The sequence below is a fragment of the Emys orbicularis genome, chromosome 4 (assembly GCF_028017835.1).
Source record: "Emys orbicularis isolate rEmyOrb1 chromosome 4, rEmyOrb1.hap1, whole genome shotgun sequence".
NCBI lineage: Eukaryota > Metazoa > Chordata > Testudines > Emydidae > Emys > Emys orbicularis.
In genome coordinates this window covers 28,643,833-28,668,992 of record NC_088686.1, presented here as the reverse complement: position 1 = coordinate 28,668,992, position 25,160 = coordinate 28,643,833, and the positions used below count along the sequence as shown (strand labels likewise).

The 25,160-nt window shown below is 45.9% G+C and overlaps 1 protein-coding gene across 1 annotated transcript in view; it reads left to right on the top strand.

Annotated features, from left to right (window-relative positions):
- C4H14orf132 (chromosome 4 C14orf132 homolog) overlaps window positions 1–25,160 on the top strand; it is a 57,366-nt gene that overhangs the window by 2,557 nt on the left and 29,649 nt on the right. The window contains exon 3 of the mRNA XM_065402620.1: window positions 22,827–22,889. Within this exon, the coding sequence (XP_065258692.1) occupies window positions 22,827–22,889 (63 nt within the window). The remainder of the gene's footprint in view (window positions 1–22,826; window positions 22,890–25,160) is intronic.

Here is a 25,160-nt window from a genome sequence, read left to right as displayed (position 1 = left end):
ATGCACAAATCAGCATACAGCACAACAGCTGTTTACATTGAACAGAGCTGCACTTCTGAAAATGGGGCTGCTGTTCTCTATAAATAGTTTCACAGTTGCCTCTCTACTGCTAGGTTTATATTCTTGCAGGGGCACAACAGCAGCAACATTAGAAGCAATATCTTATTTTTTAGTTGCCTATTGGTACTCAGCGGGCTGCCAGACCATTCGTTTATATTACGTTACGCTTCAAGTTTATGCTGGATGATTTCATGTTAAATTGGATTATGTTGTATTCAGGGAGGAGGAAACATGAAATATTTCCAGTGCTAATGTCTGCCGGGTGCCTCCAAGGCTGAAATATGGTTGTATAAAATCAATGGTCATCTCCTTATGCAGCCCTGCTTTATATTATATTTATTTTGTTTTCAAATTGGAGTGAGAACAGTATTTTTCCCACCAGAGCCAGAGATTATTTTATCCCCTGAAATATTAATGGGAGTACAGTGTACAATTTGTTTTTCTCTCTTTAAGTGTACGTTTGTGCATGTCTGTGTGTTTATATATATTATTTTCTGGTTCTGAAAACTGTTTCTGTATATGTCATGTGTATGTGCAAACGTATGACAAGCTGCCAACTAAATTCTGTGGGGTAGTCCTATAAATATATAATGAAATAAACATTTGCTATGGGGAGAGCGACTCAGTGGTTCCAGATATCCTCAAGGCCAGGAAAAGTCTGTGACCTGTGTGATACAGACATATTTTTTTTGTATTGTTTTGTTTTGAAGAGAGAAGCTGTATCTAAGATATGCTATGAAAACACAGGTTTTTATGCCAATAGGGCATCTTCAATAGACTGTACTTTTAGGAGACTTTAAGGTCATTTTTAGTGGGTTTTGTTTGTTTGTTTTGGTTTTTACAGAGAGGTGGGTATGATCTGCAAAATTTGGAACTTTGCCAAAGGATTCAGCCCATCTCTCTTTAGAAATATACTAAGGGCCAATTTCTGGTCTCAGTTTACATCAGTGTAATGGCCTGGACACTGCCTACAAGTGCATTTTATGAGTGTAACTGAGAGCAAAATTTGGTCCCAAGTGTGCTGTATTTCATTAATGGGATGGTAGTGTTCTCTTCTATGCAGTCCTCTCCTCTCCACAGCCTACATTTTCTTGGTGTGGGTATCGGGCTATGTCCTCCTGAAGGAGGGCTGACCCCATTGCCCAAAAGTGAAGTAGTCTTTTGTGTTTAGTGGGAATGTCCATAATAAGAATATTCTCTAAGCAATGTCATACTGGGGCGGGTGGGGGTGGGGTGGGAATCAGTGGTTCATCTAATCTGCTCTCGTTCCTTCAACAGAGTTCCATGCTGGATTATTCAAAGAAAATTGTCATGCATGCCAAAGTGTCCCTTTAAGAGAGAATATACTTCTTTAGTTACAGGGTTTTCTATGGTTCCCATTACCATAGTCTCTGGGTGAGTGGACTTAGACAGGGACAAATGATTGTCCCAATGGACTGTAGGAGGAAAAGGTTAAACAACCTGGAGCTGTAGTATCTTTTCCACATGCCCCCCCCCCCCCGTGGTCCCAGGAATTGCCATGGCCAAAGGAGTCCCTGGGAGTGCAGCTCCAAAGCCATGCTGCCAGGGGCCGGAGCCAGTATAGCGGCAGAGGGCCCCTATGGGCCTTCTGTGCTTTTCCCAGGAGCCAAATGAATTCCAAGGGATCTGCCCATTGGGGGAAAAGGGGGAACTCCATGAGGAGATCCTTGTGCAGATTTCCCTCCATAAAACCCTGTTGCATAGGAGGGGATGATCTGGGGTCTTATGTGCATATTACGTAAATTCATGTTAAGGGTTGCTATGTTTAGTAGAGATGTCCAACTAGCCTTCACTAGACTTTTACCACAGCACCGCTTACTCTGTCTTCTTTCTGAATGAAACAATCCTATCCCCAAGTGGAATTTCGTACAGACAGACACACGTCTCAAATTTTTGTTGCCCTTCTTTTTCTGGCCTCCTTTTCCTGCTGTTTTTGTAATTCAAAGTCAAGACGTATGGTCTGTTTGACATAACGGCATTATCCTAGGGGTTCCAATGCTTAGTGTTGTCATCATGTTGCCTACTGTATTTACGTAACTCTTCATCTTTCAAACTACCCCTTGGCTTTCAATCTGCTCGGTGTGGCTGGAGCCATCTGTGTCCATAGCGTCTGTGGTGACATGGTGCACTGAGTTGGCCCTGCTTGACAAGGAAAGTGAGGAGTTGGTGGTTAAAGGAGAGGATGTGTGAGGACAGCAGATGAGATGGGGGCAGGAGGAGATCCAGTAGGATTGTGTTTGCCATTTTACTGCATAAATGCCCGATGCATAAATATTATACCTGATTTTTATGACAAGGTAGGCAGTGCTTATGAGCGAAGAGCATAGTTAGCCACAAAGGCAAGGGTTAAATCTTAATTGAATTTCCTTGCTCTTGTGAGTTCATCAGGCTATTAATATTCCTGTGAGAGAGGCTTTGTATATTGATCTTTAAGTAGTGCATTCACAGAATACATCAGGGATGAGCAACTTTAAGGTAGCAGAGGACCACTAAAACCCTTTGTTTTTAGGCTACATATTGCATAACTCAGAAATGTTTGCTACATATAGCATGTTGACCATACAAATAACTATGTACTAAGAGTGTAAAAACTGAAGTGTTTTTAAATATAAAAGCCCCTTATAGCTCAACCTTTAATTAACTACAAAAAAGTTTAAACAAATCTTTCATGAATCTTTTTTTTCAGTGTGCAGAAGAGCAGGGGATTAGAGGTTGTCCATTAATTATGTCACACATTAAGGGTGGATCCTTAATTTTCATGTTTGTTTCAGTGTTACAAGAGTCAGAGGAAGGTCTCGAAAAATGACTAGAAAAGATGTTATGTCATTTATGGACAGCCCCTTAGTAAATGAAAATAACAAAAAATAACTATGAAAGATGTTTTTGTCTTTGTTGCTCTTAGTCTGCCTCCGCTCTGCTTCCCCATTAGGGTGACCAGATAACAAGTGTGAAAAATCGGGACAGAGGGTGGGGGGTAAAAGGCACCTATGTAAGAGAGAGCCCCAAATATCTGGACTGTCCCTATAAAATTGGGACATCTTGTCACCCTATTCCCCATGGACTCGGGCTCCACCCTGAGAGCAGGAGCCCATACGCTGGATCAAAATAGACATTCAAATTTGACCCAGCCCCACCCCTTCATCATGCCAGCAGGGAAGAGAATCTGATATTACCCAACTCTGGTTATTGCCTCCCCATTGAACCCACCTATGGCTGAGGGAGGTGTGTGTGGGGGGGGAGGCAGACTGGGGCTGGCCATAGTCAGATTGTCTGTGGCAGATGAGATCCAATGGGAAGGCAGTAACCAAAGTCGGGAAGCATGGGACAGAGCCCCTCCCCTGTGTAAGTGATGGAGAGGTGGTTGGGCCAATGAGTGCCATTGTGACCTGGCACATGGGCACCTATGCCTAGTCCTGGGCTGTGCTCTGCTCCCCATCAACACAGGCTCCAGCTTCATCCCATGCCACTCAGCTCTGGGTATTTCCTCCCTGTTGGCAGAGGTGTGCCCTGCCCTAGCCCTTTGTTAAGGGAGCCTGGCCAGAATCTGATTAGCTCTCAGTTTCCAAGCAATTAGACAATGGGGGACAGTAAGTGGAGCAGGGTGGTGTGGGGTGGCACTGGAGTCTGCGTTGATTGGTAAATGGAGCCAAACAGAGGCACCAGCAGTTTTATTAAAAGGGTACATCTATACTTACTTCCTGGTCCGGATGTAAGCGATCGATCTTCTGGGATCGATTTATCGCGTCTTGTCTAGACGCGATAAATCGATCCCGGATCGATCCCGGAAGTGCTTGCTGTCGACGCCGGTACTCCAGCTCAGCGAGAGGTGTACGCAGCATCGACGGGGGAGCCTGCCTGCAGTGTCTGGACCTGCGGTAAGTTCGGACTAAGGTACTTCGAATTCAGCTACGTTATTAACGTAGCTGAATTTGCGTACCTTAGTCCGAAGTGGGGGGTTAGTGTGGACCAGGCCAAAGATTGCACCTCTCAGCAACCTGACTCAATCTTAAATTCTGAGGCTGCAACCCTGCTATGGGTGGGACAAATAAAATGATCTGGTGTACTGGATACGGCCAGTTGCCCACCCGTACCATATATCATGAGCCAAAGCCTGAATGGGTGAAGCCCTGTGAAACACCATGAAACAATACTATATATCTCAGAGCTTCTTTGATCTACACACTTTGGTGGCTGGTATAAAATGGGTTAGCTCAAGTGACCTCAGTGGTACTAGGCTGACTTACACTGACATAAGATCTGGCCTCATTTAATTTACACAAGGTCTTTTTCTCTTCATGTCTCAGTGAAAATGTAATGCTGGTAGTGAAGTTCCCTCTTAGACTCCAGTGTATTTACTAAAAATACGCTGTTCGCCAAAATTCGCAAACTTGTACATCTTTAAAATTAGGCACCTACATTCCCATTTAGGCATCTGTATAAAAGTCGCCTGGTTTTCAGAAGTGCTGAGCACCCAAAACTATTGAAATCAATAGGAGCTTTGAATGCTCAGCACCTCTGAAAATCTGACTACTTTTGTTTAGGTTCCTAAATATGGAGTTAGGTGCTTAACTTTGGACACCCATAGTTAGAAAATCTTGGTTCTAGTGCATTTATTCCTGTTCTGAAGTACTATACCTGATCACAACAACTAAGTCACAGTTGTCAAAAAAACACATTTTGCGAGGCTGTGTCCGTGCTTTCTTACTGTGTGTGTTCACTTATGGCCCAATCTTGCAGACCTGAACAATCATTACTCTTGTAAACACTCCCATTGATTTCAATGGGGTGACTCATGCTAATAAGGTTTTGCATTTTAATACAGACTTTGAAGAGTATAGTTATGTACTACTGAAAAACAGTATACGAGATATGTTGGCATGTAAGTTTTGAGCTATATTGTAGTATATATATTTTACTTTTGTGTGCTGTGTGTTCACCTGGGAGCACATTTGTACTGTAAATAATCTTAGAAATAAAATTGGCTTCTCTTTATTTAACATAGCGATTCAGTCTTTCAAAATAAAGGCCCAATTCTGTGAGGTGCTGAACACCCTCGGTGCCCAATGGGAGCTGAGGGCATGCAGGACTTTGCAGGACAGAGTCCTAAATTCTGACTGCATATCAGAAGGCTGTGCTGGTTAAAAAACTGACCTAGTTTAGGGGGGGAAGTGAAAGCAGCTATACAAATAAAAAACAAATAGAAGAAAGAGGAAATTGATAATAATGACTATAAATCATAAGTTAGAAACTGTAGAAAATCGATAAGGGAAGCAAAAGAACACAAGGAGAAATCTATGGCCAGCAGAGTTAAGAACAAACAGGAGTTTTAAAAATATATTAGGAACAAAAAGAATCGTGACAGTGGTATTGGTCCATTACTAAATGGAAATGGTAAAATTATCAATAATAATGTAGAAAAGGCAGAAGTATTCAATAAATATTTCTGTTCTGTATTTGGGGGAAAACAGATGATATAGTCTCATCATATAGTGTTGATAACACTCTTTTCATTCCACTAGTATCTCTGGAGGATATTAAACAGAAGCTACTGAAGTTAAACATTTTTACATCAGTAGGTCCAGATAGCTCGCATCCAAACATTTTTAAAAGAGCTGGCTGAGGAGCTCACAGGACAGTTTAATGTTGATTTTTCAAAAAGTTCTGGAGCACTGGGCAAATTCAAAAAGACTGAAAGAAGGTGACTGTTGTGCCAATTTGGGGTAAATGAGATGACATGGGTAGGCCTGTCAGCCTGACATCCCGGGTAAGATATTGGAGCGGCTGTTCTGGGACTTGATTAATACAAAATTAAAGAAGGATAATGTTGTTAATGGAAATCAACATGGGTTTATAGAAAATAGATCCTGTCAAACTAAGTGGATATATTTTTTTAAATGATATTACAAATTTGGGTGATAAAGGTAATAGTGTTAGATTTCTGTAAGTCATTTGACTTGGTACTGCATGACATTTTGATTTAAAAAACTAGAACTATATAAAATTAACATGGTACACATGAAACAGATTAAAAACTGGCTGATAAGTCTCAACATGTAGTTGTAAATGGGGACCTGTCATCAAGCAGGTGTGTTTCCAGTGGGATCCTCCAGAAATCAGTTATTGGCCCTAGGTTATTAGCAATTTTATCAATGACCCGGAAGAAAACATAACTCATCACTGATAAAGTTTGCAGATGAGACAAATTGGGGGAGAGGTAAACAATGACGAGGACAAGTCACTGATTCAGAGCAATCTGGATTGCTCGGTAAACAACATGTGTTTTAATACAGCTAAATGTACATATATACATCAAGGAACCAAGAATGTAGGCCATACTTACATGATGAGGGACACTATCCTGGACACTATCCTCTGACAAAGATTGGGAGGGGGGTTCATGGTGGATAATCAGCTGAACATGAGCTCCCAGTGTGATGCTGTGACCCAAAGAGCGAATGTAATTCTGGGATGTGTAAACAGGGGACTCTTGAGTAGGGAGTCGAGAGGTTATTTTACTTCTGTATTTGGCACTAGTGCAACCACTGCTGGAAGATTGTGGCCAGTTCTGGTGCCTACAGTTCAAAAAGGATGTTGGTAAATTGTAAAGGGTTCAGACAAGAGCCATGAGAATGATTAAAAGATTAGAAAACGTTCTTAAAATAATAGACTCAAGGAGCTCAATCTATTTTGCTTAACAAAGAGAAGGTTAAGGGGTGATTTGATTACAATCTAAGTACCTATATGGAGAACAAATATTTAATAATGGGTGATTCAGACTAACAGATAAAGATGTAATGCAATCCAATGGCTGGAAGCTAAAGCTAGACAAATTCGGACTGCAAAAAAGGTGTCAATTTTCTATTGTGAGGGAATTAACCCCAACAGTTGTGATGGATTCTCCATCACTGACGATTTTAAAATCAAGGTTAGATATTTTTCTAAAAGGTATTTTCTTGGAATTATTTTAGGGAAGTTCCATCGCCTGTGTTATACAGAAGATCTTACTAGATCACAATGGTCCCTTCTGGCCCTGGAATCTATTAATTATTTTGTCAGTGAACACAACCCAGTACCAGGCAAAGATGTGTTTTCTGTTTTTGTTTTGTTTTTTGTTTTTAAAAACTCTGTAATTAGACAACAACTTTAAGTGATTAAAAAAATGTGGTGAAAAAGAATGGTTATATGGTCTTCAGTGTGATACATATCATTGCTATGGTACATGCCAATTGTATAACTAGTTCCAGTGAGTTATTTTTTAGGATTTACATTTGCAATATTCCCTATCCCCACAATGATTAAAAGAATAGAAAAGATAGGAGTAATTTTTGCTCCATAGTGAAAATGAAAATTGGGGAATCCTGCTTTCCTTTCTTTGTATTTTTATTGCACTACGTGCTATGTAAACTACTATTATTTTCTGAACCCCATCAATGTCCTTTGCATTGTACCAACAAAAAGAGTACCTGGTAAGGAAAAAACTAAGCCATTTAAGACTCTAGAGAATGTGGTCAAGGTTCTAAATGAGTTCATTGACACAAGTGTAATTTACAAAATTAAATGATCTTTGTGTTCTGCCTGGTTCAAAAGATTTTTTTGTACAACTTCTGAGACTCCAAGGTTAAGTTAAGGTTAACTCTTAGGGCTGCAATTTGAGTTTGCTCAGATTAAGTACAAATTCTTGACATTGCTAGAGTGACTTTTCTAACCTTGAATTTATGCTAGGGCTAGGTACATCTTATACCTTGTCCTCCATAGACATTAAAGTTCAGCTCAGCAGTGCACTGTGGAGGTTAAAGAAACACATTTAAAATAATATATAGCAGATTCTATTTTAATTGTTCCCATATTCTGTGTAGGATGTGAGTCATTCCATTGACTTTAATAGGCATGGATCAGGTCCTTTTCACAGGAATGTGTTCTTTATCCCCAGTGCAGCTTAGAGAAACTCCAGGGCTCTAAATTGTGCCAGCTTGTTAATATACTCCATGGACTGTTACACTAGCACAGAACAGCCAGATCATAGTGTGATCTTGCCATGATCCCACCTCCCCAATCAACCCTACCACATCCCCTACCAGAGGGTCCAGGAAGTGATGCCAGTGTAGAGCTATTATAAAGACTGTATGCTATTTGGAGAACCTCCGACAATGAGGTTATTCTGTAGGGGCCTTTTAAAACCTTTATGGCCCCTTTACACTACTAGAGCAGCATAAAGGGGTCCCAGCATAAGGCAGAATCTTGATTACTGATTCTAGATGTGTGTGTTCAAACCTGGATTCAATATTAGCTTAAAGAGTTAGATCTTGCAGACTTGCTTGGTACCTTGAGTAGGTGTGTCTGATATTCAGGAATGCACTGATCACACTTGGGAACTTGTTCTTTGTTTGGCACAAGTTCAGGAAAATGTTCTGATCTTCAAAACAGTATATCATGTGGAAGAAAACAAATTAGAAAAGGAGATTTAAAGATACATGAGTATCACGTCAGCTTTTTAGACTTAAAAGCCAAATCCTCTTTGATCCTTAGAATCCAACATTAATAATCCTACCTAAGTGGGTGCAGACCTTCCCTTATATGAAAACTTAATCGTTTCAATACAAACTTGCATAAACACTTACAATATAATAAGGCACCATAAATTCCTCTACCAGCTTTTCTGTTTTCCAAAAGTTAAAGTAATTTTCAAAATTCAGGTCCAGATCCAGGTTTCAAATCGTCAAAGTTCAGGGCATCTTTTAAAATCAGGGGTTTTGATATGGCCCACTTGTGAAATTTAGATACAGATCAAATTCCACCCCATTCCCCTTTACCACAGAAGTCAGTCGTGTTCAGATCCAGGACATTTGTTGGGGCCCATTACTATACAAAAGGCTACCTGCTGCTAGGGGCGTGAGTAGTCTTTGGTTTGGCCTGTTTGGGATTTGATCCCATATGCGATTTATTTCTCTCACCAACAGAAGTTGGTCCAAAGAGAGAGATTACCTTACCCATCTTGTCTCATTGGAAATTACTAAAACTTTTAGGGAAGGAAAGGTGGGTGGGTAGGAGTGTGTGTCTGTGTGTGTGTGTGTATATGTGTACTTATTGTGGACACCTGGGTTTCACATTCATTAGTTTGTGTTTGTGTGGGGTTTTGCACATGTGCATGGATACACAGTTTAGTGAGAACAGTGCCCCTCTTTGCTGTCAGTTTTATGTGGCAATCAGCTAATAACTGAATTTTATGAAGCATTACAATTATGATTTTATTTCTGAGTCTGTTATGAATCACCGCATCCCCGGTCACTACATTCTGAATCTTTGACAATTAGTGTCTGAGTCTTTTTTAAAATTTCCTGCTAGTGCAAAAATGAAGTGGATAAAAATTTCCCAGCTTTGTTATGGCAGGAGCTCTGTCGGGGTCCCATTGTAAAGAGGAAATTGCAAGAGGTGGAAGTGTGGAGAGGAACCAAGATTGAAGAAGCACCACATGCTGGTTGAATATACTGCTCATGCTTATGTGCGTATTTTGCCCTGCCTTAAGATCCCGATACTGCAGTGTTCTGGGCACTCTTAAATGGCCTGAGCACTGTCAACTCCTTTGAAATCAATGGGAAGTGAATTCTTGGAGTACTTCCTTCATTCTTATATTATTGGGTTCTAAGTGTACATAAACAGAGTTGCAACCTGTATTCTTTAGAAAATTTGGCCCTGAGTTTTATACAAATCCCCTTTTAATGGACATAGACTGAATCTCACAGTGCAGGGATAAAGTGCAAACAGAAAAGCATGCTAAATTAGACAGACACTTTATGAAGAATGAATAAACTGACAAACTTTACTGGCAAGTAACATTCTTTGTGGGCTAGAAAGTTATCATTAGTTGTTTTAATTATAATAATCATTACCGTTGTTACAAGGGTTTTTTATGGACCGTGTGGCAGGGCCGGCTCGCTCCTGTCCCTGCTCAATTCCACAAACAGCTCAGAGACCTTTATGCTAGTAAAACACCTGGTGCAGTTTATTTACAATGCTGGTTCCCATTACCCTTGTATACTATACAGCCTTATACCTACGGAGCCCCCTGGCTTAATTAGTCTTTTAGTTCTCCTCAGCCCATCAATTAGGCCCAGCTCTTCTTAATGAGGTGTGCTCTGGAGAAAGTACAGCAGTTAGAACTGCAGTGACCAGAGTGCTGACTTAGCTGCTGTTGCTCAGTACTCTGTTGCAGGCTGATACACTTTCCTGAGAATTTTGTATGGCTGCTATAGATATTGGACAAGATTCTGTGGCCTGTGATTGTTCTCTTTGCACCACTTCTCCACCACAGCATCCCTCCTAAGGCCACTCTGCCAGTGGGAGACACTGCCTGGCAGAATCTTTCAGTTGTGCTGGAGATGCAGTTGAGAATTAGGGAGCCAGTTCCGGCTCTTGATGCACCTGCTCCAATTCCTGTGCCAAGCAACACTCAGCATAGAAGAGTTTAGCCCAATGACACCATTTTATTTTTTTTTAAAGCAAACTATTTCCCTGCCCCACTCAGAAAACCCCCAAACAAACCAAAACTTGGTAGGAGACTTAGAGCTACAAAATGAGAATCCATTCTACTGCTTGTTTGCTTTAAGTTCCAGAGGTCCCAGGTTCAATCCCGCCCACTGACGGCACTAGGCATAAGCAGGCTAAGCAATTGCTTAGGGCAGTGGTTCTCAACCAGGGGTAACGTACCACTAGGGGTACACAGAGGTCTTCCAGTGGTACATCAACTCATCTAGATAGTTATCTAATTTTACAACAGGCTACATAAAAAACACTAGCAAAGTCAATATAAACTAAAATGTCATATAGACAATGACTTGTTTATACTGATCTATATACTACACACTGAAATGTAAGTACAGTACTTATATTCCAGTTGCTTTATTTTATAATTATATGGTAAAAATTAGAAATACTGAAAAATTGCTTAATAATGTGCTGTGCCACTTTTGTGTGTTTATGTCTGATTTTTGTAAGCAAGTAGTTTTTAAGTGAAGTGAAAAACTTCACTTCACTTCACTTCACTTCACTTCACAGGGGGGGGAGGGATAGCTCAGTGGTTTGAGCATTGGCCTGCTAAACCCAGGGTTGTGAGTTCAATCCTTGAGGGGGCCATTTAGGGAACTGGGGTAAAAATCTGTCTGGGGATTGGTCCTGCTTTGAGCAGGGGGTTGGACTAGATGACCTTCTGAGGTCCCTTCCAACCCTGATATTCTATGATTCTATGAAAGTTGGGGGTACACAAGACAAATCAGACTGATATTCTATGATTCTATGAAAGTTGGGGGTACACAAGACAAATCAGACTCCTGAAAGGGGTACAGTAGTCTGGAATGGTTGGGAGCCACTGGCTTAGGGCCTCAGGCAGCTCAAGGGGCCTCCTATTAATTATTATGCATTGGGGGGAGTCAAAAATATTCCTACTTAGGACCCTGAATGGGCTAGTGCCGGCACTGCTATGATTTCACATAGTCCCTTGACTAGGTGAGTGTTATAATATAAAAAGAACCTGCTAAATCAGAGGTCCCCAAACTTTGGGGCGTGCCCCCTAGGGGGGCACAAAGGAACATTCAGGGAGGGCGTGGCTGGGCACGGGGAGGAAACACCACACAGCTCTGTTCCTGGCCCCGGCCCTGGCTGCCGGCTCCGTGCCTCGAGCTCCACTCCCGGCCCCACTTCTAGGGTCCCGGCTAGGGTTACCATTTGTCCAGATTTACCCTGACATGTCCTGCTTTTTGTGTTAAAAATAGCGACCGGGGGGCAATTTGTAAATCACTAAAAATGTCCGGGATTTCCCCCTCATGCAGAGCGAGGCGCGGCTGGGAGGGCTGCAGGAAATTCAGCCGCTCGCATGGGGCTCTGGCAGCCAGAGCCCTTCCCCCGCAGCTTGCTGGGCTGGACTCCGGAGCAGCTGTAGAGCTCCTCCTCCCCGCCCCCCCCCGCATTCTGAGCCGGCCGGCCTGCCGGGCCATTTGCATCGGGCCTCGGCAGCTCCTCCTCCCCTGCTGCCCAGCGCCCCGCTCCGGCAGCACTGGGTGGGGTGGGACCGGGTTGTGTGTTACGCTGGGGAGCGCAGCCACGTGTCCGGCTCCGCACAGAGCCCAACACCATGTTCTGAGCGGCAGGGTAAGGGGGCCAGGGGGCAGGAGAAGGGGCAGGGAGATTTTGGAGGGGGCAGTCAAGAGACGGGGGGGGTCGGGAGTTCGGGGGGGGGCTTTTTGGGGGGGTGGAGAAGGTTTTGGGCAGTCAGGGTACAGGTAGAGGGTAGGGTCCTGGGGGGCAGTTAGGGTGGGGGGGTCTTAGGAGGGGGCAGTCAGGGGACAAGGATGGGGGGGTTGGGAGTTCTGGGGGCGGGGCTGTCAGGGGGCAGGGGTGGGGAGAGGGATCGGAGCAGTCAGGGGACAGGGAGCAGAGGGGTTTAGATGGGTCGGGAGTTCTGGGGGGGGGCTGTAAGGGGGTGGGGAGTGGTTGGATGGGGCGTGGGAGTCCCAGGGGTCTGTCTGGGGGTGGGGGTGTGGATAAGGGTTGGGGCAATCAGGGTACAGGTAGGGGGTAGGGTCCTAGGGGGCCAGTTAGGATGGGGGGAGGGTCTCAGGAGGGGGCAGTCAGGGGACAAGAGGCAGGGAGGCTTAGGTAGGGGGTGGAGTCCTGGGGGGCAGTTAGTGGCAGGGGTCCCAGGAGGGGGCAGTCAGGGGACAAGGAACGGGGGGAGGGTTGGGGGTTCTGAGGGGGGCAGGAAGTGGGAGGGGCAGGGGCGGGGCTAGGGCGGGGCTCCTCCCGTCCTCTTTTTTGCTTGCTGAAATATGGTAACCCTAGTCCCGGCTGCCAGCCCTGGCTGTCAGCCCCATGCTTGTGGCCCTGGCTGCTGGCCCCGCAGCCGGTGCCCCAGCTGCCGGCCTCGGGCCAAGGCTCTGTCCCTAGCTATGGGCCCAACCTTGGTCCCCTTACCCTGGTCTGTTGTCTGTGTCCCCCTCTTCCAGAGCTGCGGCCCCGCTCCCAGCTCTGGCTCCTTGCGCGCGGGGGGGGGGGGGGGGAGGAGGGATGACAGACAGGGTAAGGGGTGGGCGCGAGATAAAATGTTTGGAGACCACTGCCCTAAATGGCTTACACGGACCACCATGTAAAATGGGTGCCTTAAAATAGAAATGGTAAATCAGTCTTGCTCTTAATAAAAAAGTGCTTTCAACAGACGAGCGCTGTCATCTCACTGGAGGTCCACCCAGAGCAGCAGTAAATCAGCAACATTTGTGCCATCCACTAAGGGCCACACTCAGGGCTAAATCAGGACTAATTCCATCAACATCAATGGAGTAACACCTGTGTGAAACCGGTATAAGTGAAAGGAGAATCTGGCCTGCATGTTGTTCATGCCAGAAGCACAAATAGCTTGCATATCTGGGATGTCTGTAATTCCCATTGTAGGGCCAGGGGCCAGATGCACTCAAGGGTGCATTTTGAAGAGTTAAGTGATGCGCAAACCTTGCACTGGCCTCACCTGCGGAAGAGTAAATTTAACCTACAAATGGTTAATGCCCCTTCCCTCCAACCCCAGCACATGGCCTGAAGATGTGTGGTGCTGAATGTTTGGTGAATGTCCTCTCCACAGCTTTGGGAGAAAACCAGGAGCAGAGGAAAACATTCCCCGTTGTGATACCTCGCTGCGTGCAAATGCTCTGACATGAGTTTCTGGGTGCATGATAGCCATAATTTGGTTTATTACTTGCAGCTACTGTACGCCCACACAGGCTCACACCCACGCGCAGCTCCTTTTATGTACGCCTCCCAGCACGGCAAGTTTGAAATCACAATTATTCCTGCTCCTCGACTGAACCTTTCGTCGCTCCCATTCAGTGTTGAATTCTGCACTCGTATTAGCTGTCAGGCCCTGAACCTGCCAAGAACCAGCTAACTAGAAAAAATTAGTATTCCAGTCACTTCAAGTGAGCTGGAAGCCTGTTAGGAACAGACGTTGGGAGGCAGAGGCAGACCAAGTGCCAGTTCTTTTGTTATATGACAAGCTGAGTCCTCTGTGCTGAATGATCAAATAGTACATTTTTGACCCCAAAACTGGCTTTTTTGCTGCTACTGCTGCTGTTCTGCTTATTTCTGAGAAGTGGTTATAATGTTATAAAAAGGGGAAACATCTCCGAAATGATGTTTAGCTTTTTAAACAATAATACTTACAACATTATTTATCCTCTGCCAAACCCACCAGTCGAGCATCAGTAAGGCACACGCTCCCCTGCTGGGCATCAGGGTTTGGGCTGCAGGAACCTGGAGCTGGCAGGAGCTGGTCGCACGGTAGAAGCAGCATGTTCAGTCCCGCGAGAGGAGGAAGAACCTAAGAGCCACCCCACTCAGGAGGGCGCTGCAGCATGCGCATGCTTGGAGCAGAGAGGAGTAACGGGAGAATGAGGCAGATCAAAAAGAGTCTCCCCAAATAAAAGAGTTTCCAAGACAGAGCATCTGATGCTGAAGACTCAGAGGGGCTGGTTCTCTGCAGCCGATCTATGGCTCCAACTGAGCGAGATACTTAAGCATGTGCCTAACTTTGAGCTTGTGAGCAACCCCATGGACTTCTCTTGTGATTAAAGTGAGGCACATGCTTAAGTGCCTTGCTGATTTGGGGTCACTGGCTCACAACTCTGGGGCTACATGTGATTGCTGTGATACAGCGGACTCTGCTTCAAGTGGATGTAGGATATCTGGACAATCGGACCAGAGGGAGAAAGGTCATTTTCCAGAGCCAGGCTTCTATTATCACACTGTTAGCATTTGCTAGGCCTGTCCCATAACCTTCCTTTCTACGCCTGTGTCTTCAGACTGTATGAAAATTTTCTTTGAGAAAGGAGTCCCACAGATCTGCCTGGCACTTCTTGGACTTTCCACTCTCATTTCCTAACTCAGCTTTTGTGCTCTAGTGCAGGGATTCTCAACCTTTTTCTTTCTGAACCTCCCCTCCCCCCCAACATGCTATAAAACAGAGGTAGGCAAACTATGGCCAGCGGGACCGTCCTGCCCGGCCCCTGAGCTCCCGGCCAGGGAGGCTAGCCCCCGGCCCCTCCCTGCTGTCTCCCCTCCCCCGCAGCCTCACCTCGCTGCACCGCCAGCGCGTGGCTGGCTCCGGCATGGTAAGGGGGTGGGGAGCGGGTGGTCCCGGGAGGCAGTCAGGGGACAGGGAGCAGGGGGCAGTTGGATAGGGTGGAGGTTCTGGCGGGGGGGCGGTCAGGGGACGGGGAACAGGGGGGGTTGGATAGGCGTAAGAGTCCCGGGGGGGGTGTCAGGGGTGGGGGTGTGGATAGGGGTCGGGGCAGTCAGGGAGCAGGGGGGGTTGGATAGGGGGTGAGGTCCCAGGGGGGTGGTTAGGGGCAGGGAGTCCCAGGAGGGGGCGGTCAAGGGAGAAGGAGCAGGGGGGGTTTAGATGGGTCAGGACTTCTGAGGGGGGCAGTCAGGAGGTGGGAAGTGGGAGGGGGCCAGGCTGTTTGGGGAAGCACAGCCTTCCCTACCCGGCCCTCCATACAGTTTTGAAACCCCGATGTGGCCCTCGGGCCAAAAAGTTTGCCCACCCCTGCTATAAAAGCTCCACAGCTCACCTGTGCCACAATAACTGGTTTTCTGCATATAAAGGCCAGGGCTGGTGTTACAGGGTAGCAAGCAGAACAGTTGCCTGGGGTCCTATGTCACAGGGGTCCCTGCGAAGCTACATTGCTCAGGCTTCAGCTTTGGCCAGGGTGCCGGGGCTCAGGGCTCTGGGCTTCAGCCCTATGTGGTGGGGCTTCGGCTTTCTGCTCTGGGCCCCAGCAAATCTAATGCTTGGCGGCGCCCATGAAACCTGCTCGCGGCCCCCTAGGGGTCCCCGGACCCCTGGTTGAGAACCATTGCTCTAGTGCACTCAACAAACTAAAGCCCCGATCTTCAAAGTCTTACATTCATAGCCATGCTTGGGTCTTTGTAAGATTTGGGCCAAAAGGTGAAATTCGTTCTTGTGGAGAGGGCCACCATAAAACAGGGATTAAGTGGGTGTGCTGGCCCGCTGCTTAAAGGGACCCCAAACTTGCAAATGTCTGCATTATTGCCACTACTACAATTGTCTGTAGCCAGTTCTCTCACGTTTTAGCACAGCCCTTTTGGAAGGACTAACAAGAGCCATTGCTTTGTGGCAGAGCTGCAAAGTTCAGGTTGGCCAAGGCTACCAGTAGCACAGATTAGGAGGGCATCTTTATTGGCCTATGGGACTCAGAGCCAACAGACATGAATTCTTGTCCTGATAGTGACACTGGTTCAGCGTGTGAACTTGAGCAAATAACTTCATCTCCCCATGCCTCAATTTCCCCATCTGTAAAATAGGGGTAATAAACACTACCTTGCAAAGCACTTTGAATTAAATGTGCTATATATTATTATTTAGGTGGAGGATTTTTATAATATTTGTACATAGTTTGTGAAATGTGATGGATTAGCAGCCCAGCAGACTGAACTCCTGTGTTCACTGAATACGTAGAATACAGGCAGCAGCAGCATAAGCTTTCCCATGCTGCTCGGTACCCGTTTGCCTTTGATTTTTATAGGAGAAAAGGTACTTCTGTCTTTGTTCATTCTTCTCTTGGCTTCTCTGCCGAGTCTCCCAACCAGAGTGCCAGTTAGTGTCAATTGTGATATAGAATCTAATGCACCTGGCGTGAAAACAACCACACTCATTTCATAGAGGTCATCAAAATATCAGAGGGTAAAATCTTGTGGTCACTCTTAATCTGGGCTGATTGATCCAGCAACCCAGATCTGAACGGCTCTGAATCCCATTTTCAGTACATGGCGACACCTAATCACTTGGAGAAAAATGTTTAAAACGTAAAAATAAAACAATTGAGGGGAAGGGAGTGAGTTCAGACACCTCCTTTTTTTTCCTGTTCACCTGTCCTCAAATTTCCTCCCTTGCTTACCAACATTGTGGGTGGACTTTATCAACATAAAAATGCTTGTTATTTGTCATGTCCTAACTTTAATGAGCATCATTTGGTATTACTGGCAGCCCCTTCTGTGCTAGTCTTTGCCAAATGTGCTAGCTTTTCACAATTCTAGGCCTCGCACCACTTGACCAGGCATGCTGTGAAAATGCACAGATGGCTATGTCAGTGAAATCCTGAACTGATTCATTGTCAAAGTGTGACAGTTGGTTTATTCTACTGGTGTATTCTTTGGCACTCAACATGTAGATGGGATAGAAAGAGCAGAAAATCAGTTTTTTTTCTCCCAGATGCCTTGCCTTCCTGTGTAGCTTTGCAAATCATTATCTATGTAATGTCATGGAGAATGAACAGAACCAGGCCCCCTTTGAAAACTTTCTTTTACAACTGTGCTTTATGTTTTCCACGTGGCCCTCATCTTTACCCAGACATCCCTGATTTAGCATGCAGAGAGGATTTAGAATAGGATACACTTTGTTTTGATAGTATCTTCCTTACTCAGCATGAAGGGTATGATGTATTCTTAACAAAATTTGAAATGCAAGTATTTTTCAAATGTTGTTAATACATAATTAATCCCATTTCCATAATATTTGCCTGGTGATATCTGTTCCCTGGAATATGCAACAGCCATAAAAAGAGAATTTAGTGATCTGTCAGCAAAAGGTAATATGCTAAAGAAGCTGCCATTGAGGGCCCCAATTCAACAAACCATTTCTATTCAGCAAAGCAAAGGGAGTGGGGGTGAGGAGAACATGGGAAATGGAAGAAAGGCAGTGGCCAAATTCTGCCATTTGATAGCTGGACCTTTCTGATACCAAGAAAATAGCTTCAGCTGTGTGTGTGTGTCTGTGTGTGTGTGTGAGAGAAAGAGATCTGTCCCTCTCATAATATATCAGTGCATGCTCTCTGGAATGCTAAGAACTGGATGTGCCTTTCATGATAACATGGCACTGATTACTGTCTACCTTATTGGGTATACAATATAGAGTGGTTTGAATTGATTTTGAGTATGTTTGCCATAGTCTGGATGCCAGCTCATTATTTCCATCAGTGTTGGATTAGGAAACTGCATCTAGGTTATAAAATTTTAATTCAGTGCTAGAGGAGAGGCTATGGATTTATCGAGGTCTCCTGTGAAATGAAATCAGTCCTGTCATGCTGCTTAACCCGTGTTATTTAAGAAATTTAATAAAACAAAAACAATGGAAAATTATATAAATAAAGTATTGTTAATATATTAAGAAACTGTATCCGTGAATAAACAGCAGTCCTGCTTTGTCAGGCCAGACAAGGTGATTTAATTAAATGTTTCTTCCCTCTCTAATTTCCATTTTAATAGCGATACTGTTCTGTATATTGCTCTTGCACAAGAAACGTCATATGAAGGAACCACACGTAAAGCCTAAGTAACTATATTTACTAAACATATATAACATGCGAGGCCTAGCTACACGTATACACTGCTGCTCTCTCATAGGTCTGGTGGCTTCTAAAACAGAAGATGGTTGGGACCACTGGGGGGCTCACACCCTATTTAAAAGGATATTACCCAATTCCTAAACGCCACAGATGCTTGCCATTTTTAGGCCCTGATTTAACTTCAATTATGTGCTTAAGTCCTGTTGATTTCAAGCCACTTTCCAGAGGAAGGTAAGTATCATTTACAGACAGGGCACCTGAGGCACAGAACGGTGGCATGACTCACTTAAGATGTCAAGGAGTAAATTAGTAGCATAATCAGGCCTGGGGGGAGGGATATCTCAGTGGTTTGAGCATTGGCCTGCTAAACCCAGGGTTGTGAGTTCAATCCTTGAGGAGGCCATTTAGGGATCTGGGGCAAAAATCTCTCTGGGGATTGGTCCTGCTTTGAGCAGGGGGTTAGACTAGATAACCTCCAGAGGTTCCTTCCAACCCTGATATTCTATGATTCTATGACTCCCAGTTTGGTGGTCTGTCCAGTGGAACATACTGCCTCCTCCAAGTCAAGTTGAGACTAGTCCTACATGGGGGCAGGAAGGTTTCTCCTACTTCCTGTGTCATGCATAGAGAGCCAGCTGGACTGGTGTGGTGGTGTGCACATGTGTCCTATTCCACTGTTCACCCCGTGCCTGAGTTACATGAGGAACTTATACTACTGCATATCCCCATCCAGTATAACCAGTATTTCAAAGCCAACATTCTGTCTCTCTGATGCTCTTTGAACTTGGTGAACTCTAATCTCCTTCCCCATCTTAAGCAAGTCTTGCCCTTCCATGCTACACACACCACAATCAAACTCATACACAATCAGTTATTAGGGCCCCCTTTCATTCCAAGTGACTTCAATAAGTATCATTGCTGTGCTGTGAAAGCAAAAGCAATCTTTTCAGGCCCAATCTTGCAAGCTCTCTGAGGGCAAAGCTTTCAGTAAAGCCAGGGCAGGCTGGCAGGATCAGGCTCTACATTTACACATCCCAGGAACTAGGTGAAACTCAGTGATTGTTGATTTGCTCAGAGGCAACAAATGCAGGGTTGTGGGAGGAGAACCCACTTTCAGCTTACGTAGGACTATTTATTGAGGGTTATCCCGTATTCAGCTCAGTTATGGTAGCTGCAAGTTCCTTACCTTCTCTCAAAGAAGGAACAAGATGGTGACAAAAGAGATAATACTCCAACTGACTGTCATATTTAGACCTTGTTGTTCCATGTCAGCCAGCGTGCACCTATTTTTGGCACAGAAAGTTCTAAAACACAGGAGTAAATGGATTCAATATTCACTCAGTAGTATGAAAATATTTTCTAATTATTTTTAAAGTAGACCATTAAAAAACTAAATCACAAGTAATAATGTAATATCCCTGCTAGTTGCTTAGACAATATTGACAACATGCCGTATAAGTTGGTAATTGAATTTCTTCTACTTCCTATATTAAATTAGTAGGAGGTCTAAGCATTTAATGCCAGATCCTTAGCTGATTTAAGTTGGCAAAGCTCCATTGATTAAATTTATACTAGTTGAGGATCTGGCCCTTAAAGTAAAGATTTTATTCTTGGATTCAGTGGGTGTGTTATCTCAGGCTTACCAAATCTACTAAAATGAAAAAATATTCAGCACATGGCCAAACAATCTTTACTGTTGTAACCCTTCTGCCCATCTAAGTTGGCAGCAACAAGGGCCGGGTTCTGTATCTAGGGGTTCTGTTTCAATAACACAATGCAAAACCGGCTCGAGCCCCCACCCAGCGACCTGGGACAATTACATACCACCCCCCTGGGTACCTCTAAGAGGCAATACTTCCCCTCTTGCAAGCACGGAATCTGAGTGTAGCAGAAAATGTTTAATAACATGAGGTAAACGACATCAGCATAAGATTGGAAAAAACACCACAAACAGGATTCATAACACAAACCATGAGCAAAACCCACCCCAGCAAATTGGGCTGTGTCCTTTCCCTTTGTCTCTTGAATCCAACAACCCAAAAATCACCCAGAGTCCCCAAAGTCCAACACCCCCAAAGTCTCTTGGGTCCAGCAACCACCCAAAGTCCCAAAAGTCCAACAACCCCCAAAGTCTCTGTCCCTGGTCAGTGCAGCCCCAGAGCAAAAAGGGGGGGCACGCAGGGTGTTAAGGGGCACCTTACGTGATCCGAGGCTGGCCAGCCGTCTGTTTCTCCGTGGGGGTTCCGCCGCAGCCTTCACCACGAGCCAGTCCACTTTCCTGCCATCCCACGAACTGCTCCGCTCTACAAGCTGCTCCGCTCCGCTCCGCTCCCCGACCTGTGAGCCGTTCCAGCCGTCCCCGCAAACAGCTCCGCTTGCCGTTCCTTGGGCCACTCCAACCGGCCCCACGCCACTCGCTGCTCCTCCAGTCGTCCCCACAAATTGCTCCGCCAGCTGCTGAGCAATATAGCTTCAGGCTCCCCCACTTGTTAACACTTCACTCAGTGATCTCAGCTCTTAATAACTTTAGCTCTTTTGTGATTTCAGCTCTTAGTGATTTCAGCTCAATAGTAGGGGAGCCCTAGTGCTGGTGCACTATTGGCCCAAAGTGAATTTAGCTCAGCAGTCTGTAACTAGACTCCTAATGGAATCAAAGTTAGCTCTGACATTCAACAGTGGAGAGAGGAGGTGGTGCAATTGGTGTTTCAAACCCTCAGAGAGGGCCCATACCATCAGGTACAAATACCTGTCCCCATCCTCTCTCAATTCACTGGGTTTTGTAACCCATGCCCCTTGTCAAGCAAGTGCTACTTAGGTAATGGTGAAGGACTCACTCAGTCCTTCTGTCATACAACAGTTCCACTGGCCTTGATTCACAGAATCAGGGTAACAAAACTTTATTCTTCCTGCCCCAATAATAGAGAAACTGGGGATCCCACACCAGCCAAAGTAACCACTTTCAGTTGCTGTTGTTCCATGCCAGGCGAGTGGGTGTGCCTATGCAAACAAGATCAGCCCCTGGAGTTCTTTTCCACACTCGCCATAATTCACCACCAGATGTCAGGGTAGAGCTCATCCTGACACTGCTTACACTGTAAAAAGGCTGAGAGGATTCATAGTTGTGTGACTAGCAAATCAAATTAAAGATTTCTTTTGTTTGTTTTTTGAAAACAGTGGTGGGGGGAAAGCATTTGAAACAATTAACGCTTTCTCCCTTATAACCTAAAAACAAACACTTAGCCTCACACCTTCCAACTCATCCTCCCCAAAAACATGGGCACAAGACCAATTTTATAACACTCATTTAGTCACTAGATATTTATTAAAGTCAAACAAAATTGTTGATAGTACATTCTTTTCTAAATAATGCAATAAGTCCCAGTTCAGCAAAGCTGACCTGCTTAAAGTTAAACGTGTTTATGTACTTTGTTGAATCGATGCCTGGTATAGGGGACTCAGTTAAACAAAATAAAAGAATATAGCAGAGTTGGTAAAACTTCACCTCCCCAGGAAGCAACCAAAGGATCTGATCCTAGGAGGTGGTGAGCACCTGCAACTCCCATTAAAGTCAATGGGACTTGGGTATACCCAGCACCTCAAGATCAGGACCATTTTCTACAATATCTGTTTTCAACACATTGATAAACTTCATTTAGAATAAGACCTTTCTGAGCTCACCTGAACAAGCTCCTTGCCATAGGATCATCAGCCTAGGAGATTTGTGTTACATGAAAATCCCACCCAGTTTGCAGGACTTCACTCACGCCACCTCCAATAGAATAGATAGATTCATGAAATGAACAGATGCCCACTAATTACTCCTGCCAAAGATCAGGTTAAAAGGGCCGCCTAGTCCACCCCTCTACATTAGATTGAATTAATTATCCCTGACCTATTCCTGATAGATGGGCATCTGATTATCTCCAGTGAAGGTGATTGTCCATTCTTCCTTGTCTGCTGGCTCGGTGCTACAGTATACTGGCTAGTGCCTTAAAGTATTATCATAAATCATTAAAACTAAGCTACAGTTGTTAAAATAAATGAAGAGAATACATGGGATGCAATATATTTGCATTTATAATTGTTTGTTTGTGTACTCAGTAAGCCACAATAGCTCACCCAGTTATTAATGTGAATTAAGAGATACGTGACGCAACTAACTATTCCTTTCCCATCCACAACTCAAGCTAGTGTTAAATTAATTCAGCCCATGTCTTTTAGGGTTGTTAAATGCATTCCCCATTAAAGATGTTAAAAGCATAATCCTATGTAGGATTCTGTTTGCCTGTTCCTGAGCCTTCCCTTTAATAACATTTTGAATTCTACCTCTACTCTTGCAAATAGGGCACTTCCCAGAAGGCATCAGGAGTGACTAAGTGGAGCAATCCTTCAACTGACAAAATCAAGGTTCTTGAATATTTTTCAATTTAAATTTCTCTTGCAGTTTTCTAAATGACAGTAAACCAGACTCGTTGGTACAAGGCCCATATCACTGTAACCAACCCTCCTAGCAATACAGTTCCCCATCCTTTCTTAAATTTGGTATTGCCTGGGAGCATTTACTTAATAACCTGTCTTAAATTATTCCCTTAGGTCCAAATTTTACTCTGTTACAATGCACAAATACAGTGTAACAGCATAAACCCATTAGAATGACTCCAGATTTACACCATGGTAACCTTTTGTTAATTTTCCAAACTCTCCAGACAGCCAGGTTGATGGGCACAGAGATGGGCCAAAGCGTTAGTAATGGCATATGCATATTTCTATATCGTAGACCTGTCTACCGATCTCAATGCGATGCAGTGTGTGTGTTCTTACTATCAGAAAACCTCAGAAGTGATAGGATGTCACCTCATATTGTTACCATTTAGGGACTAGGCTGTACCAGCCTTAATGCCATTGTGCAGGGGAATAAGTCTCCCCCAAACCTCCCACCGCCCCATAGGCCACCATGTTAGGGCTATGGGGATCAAACACTGAAGCTGTTTACCTGATGCTATGCTAAAGGTACATGTACACTGCATGCTCCATACAGCAACGTGTAGAGTATAGACACAACACCCCTCCCCGCCCAGCATGGGTATGAATAGCAGTGTAGACAGTGAGGCGCTGCTTAGGTGCAAAAAGACATGCCAGACCCTTAGGGTAGGGTTACCGTATTTCAACAATCAAAAAAGAGGACACGGGGTGCCGCCCTAGCCCCGCCCCAGCCCCGCCCCCTCCCACTTCCCGCCCCCCTGAGAATCCCCCTACCCCCTACCTGTCCCCTGACTGCCCTCTCCTGAGACCCCCCCCACCCTAACTGCCCCCAGGACCCCACCCCCTATCTAAGTCTCCCTGCTCCCTGTCCCCTGACTGCCCCAACCGCTCTCTACACCCCCTTCTCCCGACAGCCCCACCCAGAACCCCTGACCAATCTAACCCCCCCGTTCCCTGTCCCTTGCCTGCCCCAACTGCTCTCTACACCCCCTTCTCCTGACAGCCCCCCCAGAACCCCCGACCAATCTAACCCCCCTGTTCCGTCCCTTGCTTGCCCCAACCGCTCTCTATGCCCCCTTCTCCTGACAGCCCCCCCAGAACCCCCGACCAATCTAACCCCCCCGTTCCCTGTCCCTTGCCTGCCCCAACCGCTCTCTACACCCCCTTCTCCTGACAGCCCCCCCAGAACCCTCGACCAATCTAACCCCCCCGTTCCCTGTCCCTTGCCTGCCCCCCCCCACCAGGCCGAGGGAGAGCTGCAAGCTCCACGTGCAGCCAGCCAAACACTGTGGTGCTGCTCTGCGGGGGAGGAGGGACCGGGGGAGTGGGAGGGACTCTGGCTGCTAAAAAAAAAAAAAAAAAAAAAGGCCCCAGTGGCTGCAAGCGGCTTTCAATCAGGCCCAGCCGTCCAATCAGCCGCGCCGCACTCTGCATGAGGGGAAGGGGGAAATCCCGGACATTTCTACTTTATTAGAATTTGGAGGTGGGGTGTCCCTCTCAAGATTTCGGGGGGCTAGGAGCAGGGCTTGGAGGGGGCACCCTGGGCGCGTGGTGTGGGGGCGCCTGGGGGGCAGGGAGAGGAGGAAGTGGGGGGCTGGGAGCAGTGAGGGAGGAAGATGGGGGCGGGGGAGGCAGAAGTACCGAGGAGGGGGACACAAGCGGTGGGGGGCGGGGAGCTGGGGGGGTGAGGGCGGGGGGGCTAGCAGGACTCGCTCTTGGCGCTTGTGATGGAGGCGGCTGGAGCGGGGGGGGGGTTGGAAAGTTCGGGGGTCCTGCCCTGGGGCTGGGGGGCTCCTCCCCCTCCCCACGGCTTGTGGGGGGCCCGGGGCAGGCGGCGGCGGAGTTTGGCGCAGCGGGACCTGTTGCATTTCCCGGCCCCAGCTGCTGCCGGGACCGCGGCGTGGGGGGCCCCGCGCGTGGGGGGAGGGGAGCTTGGGGGGCTCCGGGGTGACTCCGCCTCTTGGCTTGTGGGGGAGGGTGGATTGGGGGGGCGTGTGGGGGCGCGTTATTTTGCCGGGGGGCTGCACCCCCGGATACCCCCCGGGCTAGCAACACCCCCTCCCCCCGCTGTTGGTCCATGGGGGGGGGGTCTCTGCCCCTGCCCCCCGCCCCCGGGGTCCCGGGCAAAGAAAAGTTGCAAAGTTCCGAACTGGAAACTCAACGTTCGAAAAGGAACTTTTTGTTTCCGACAAACAA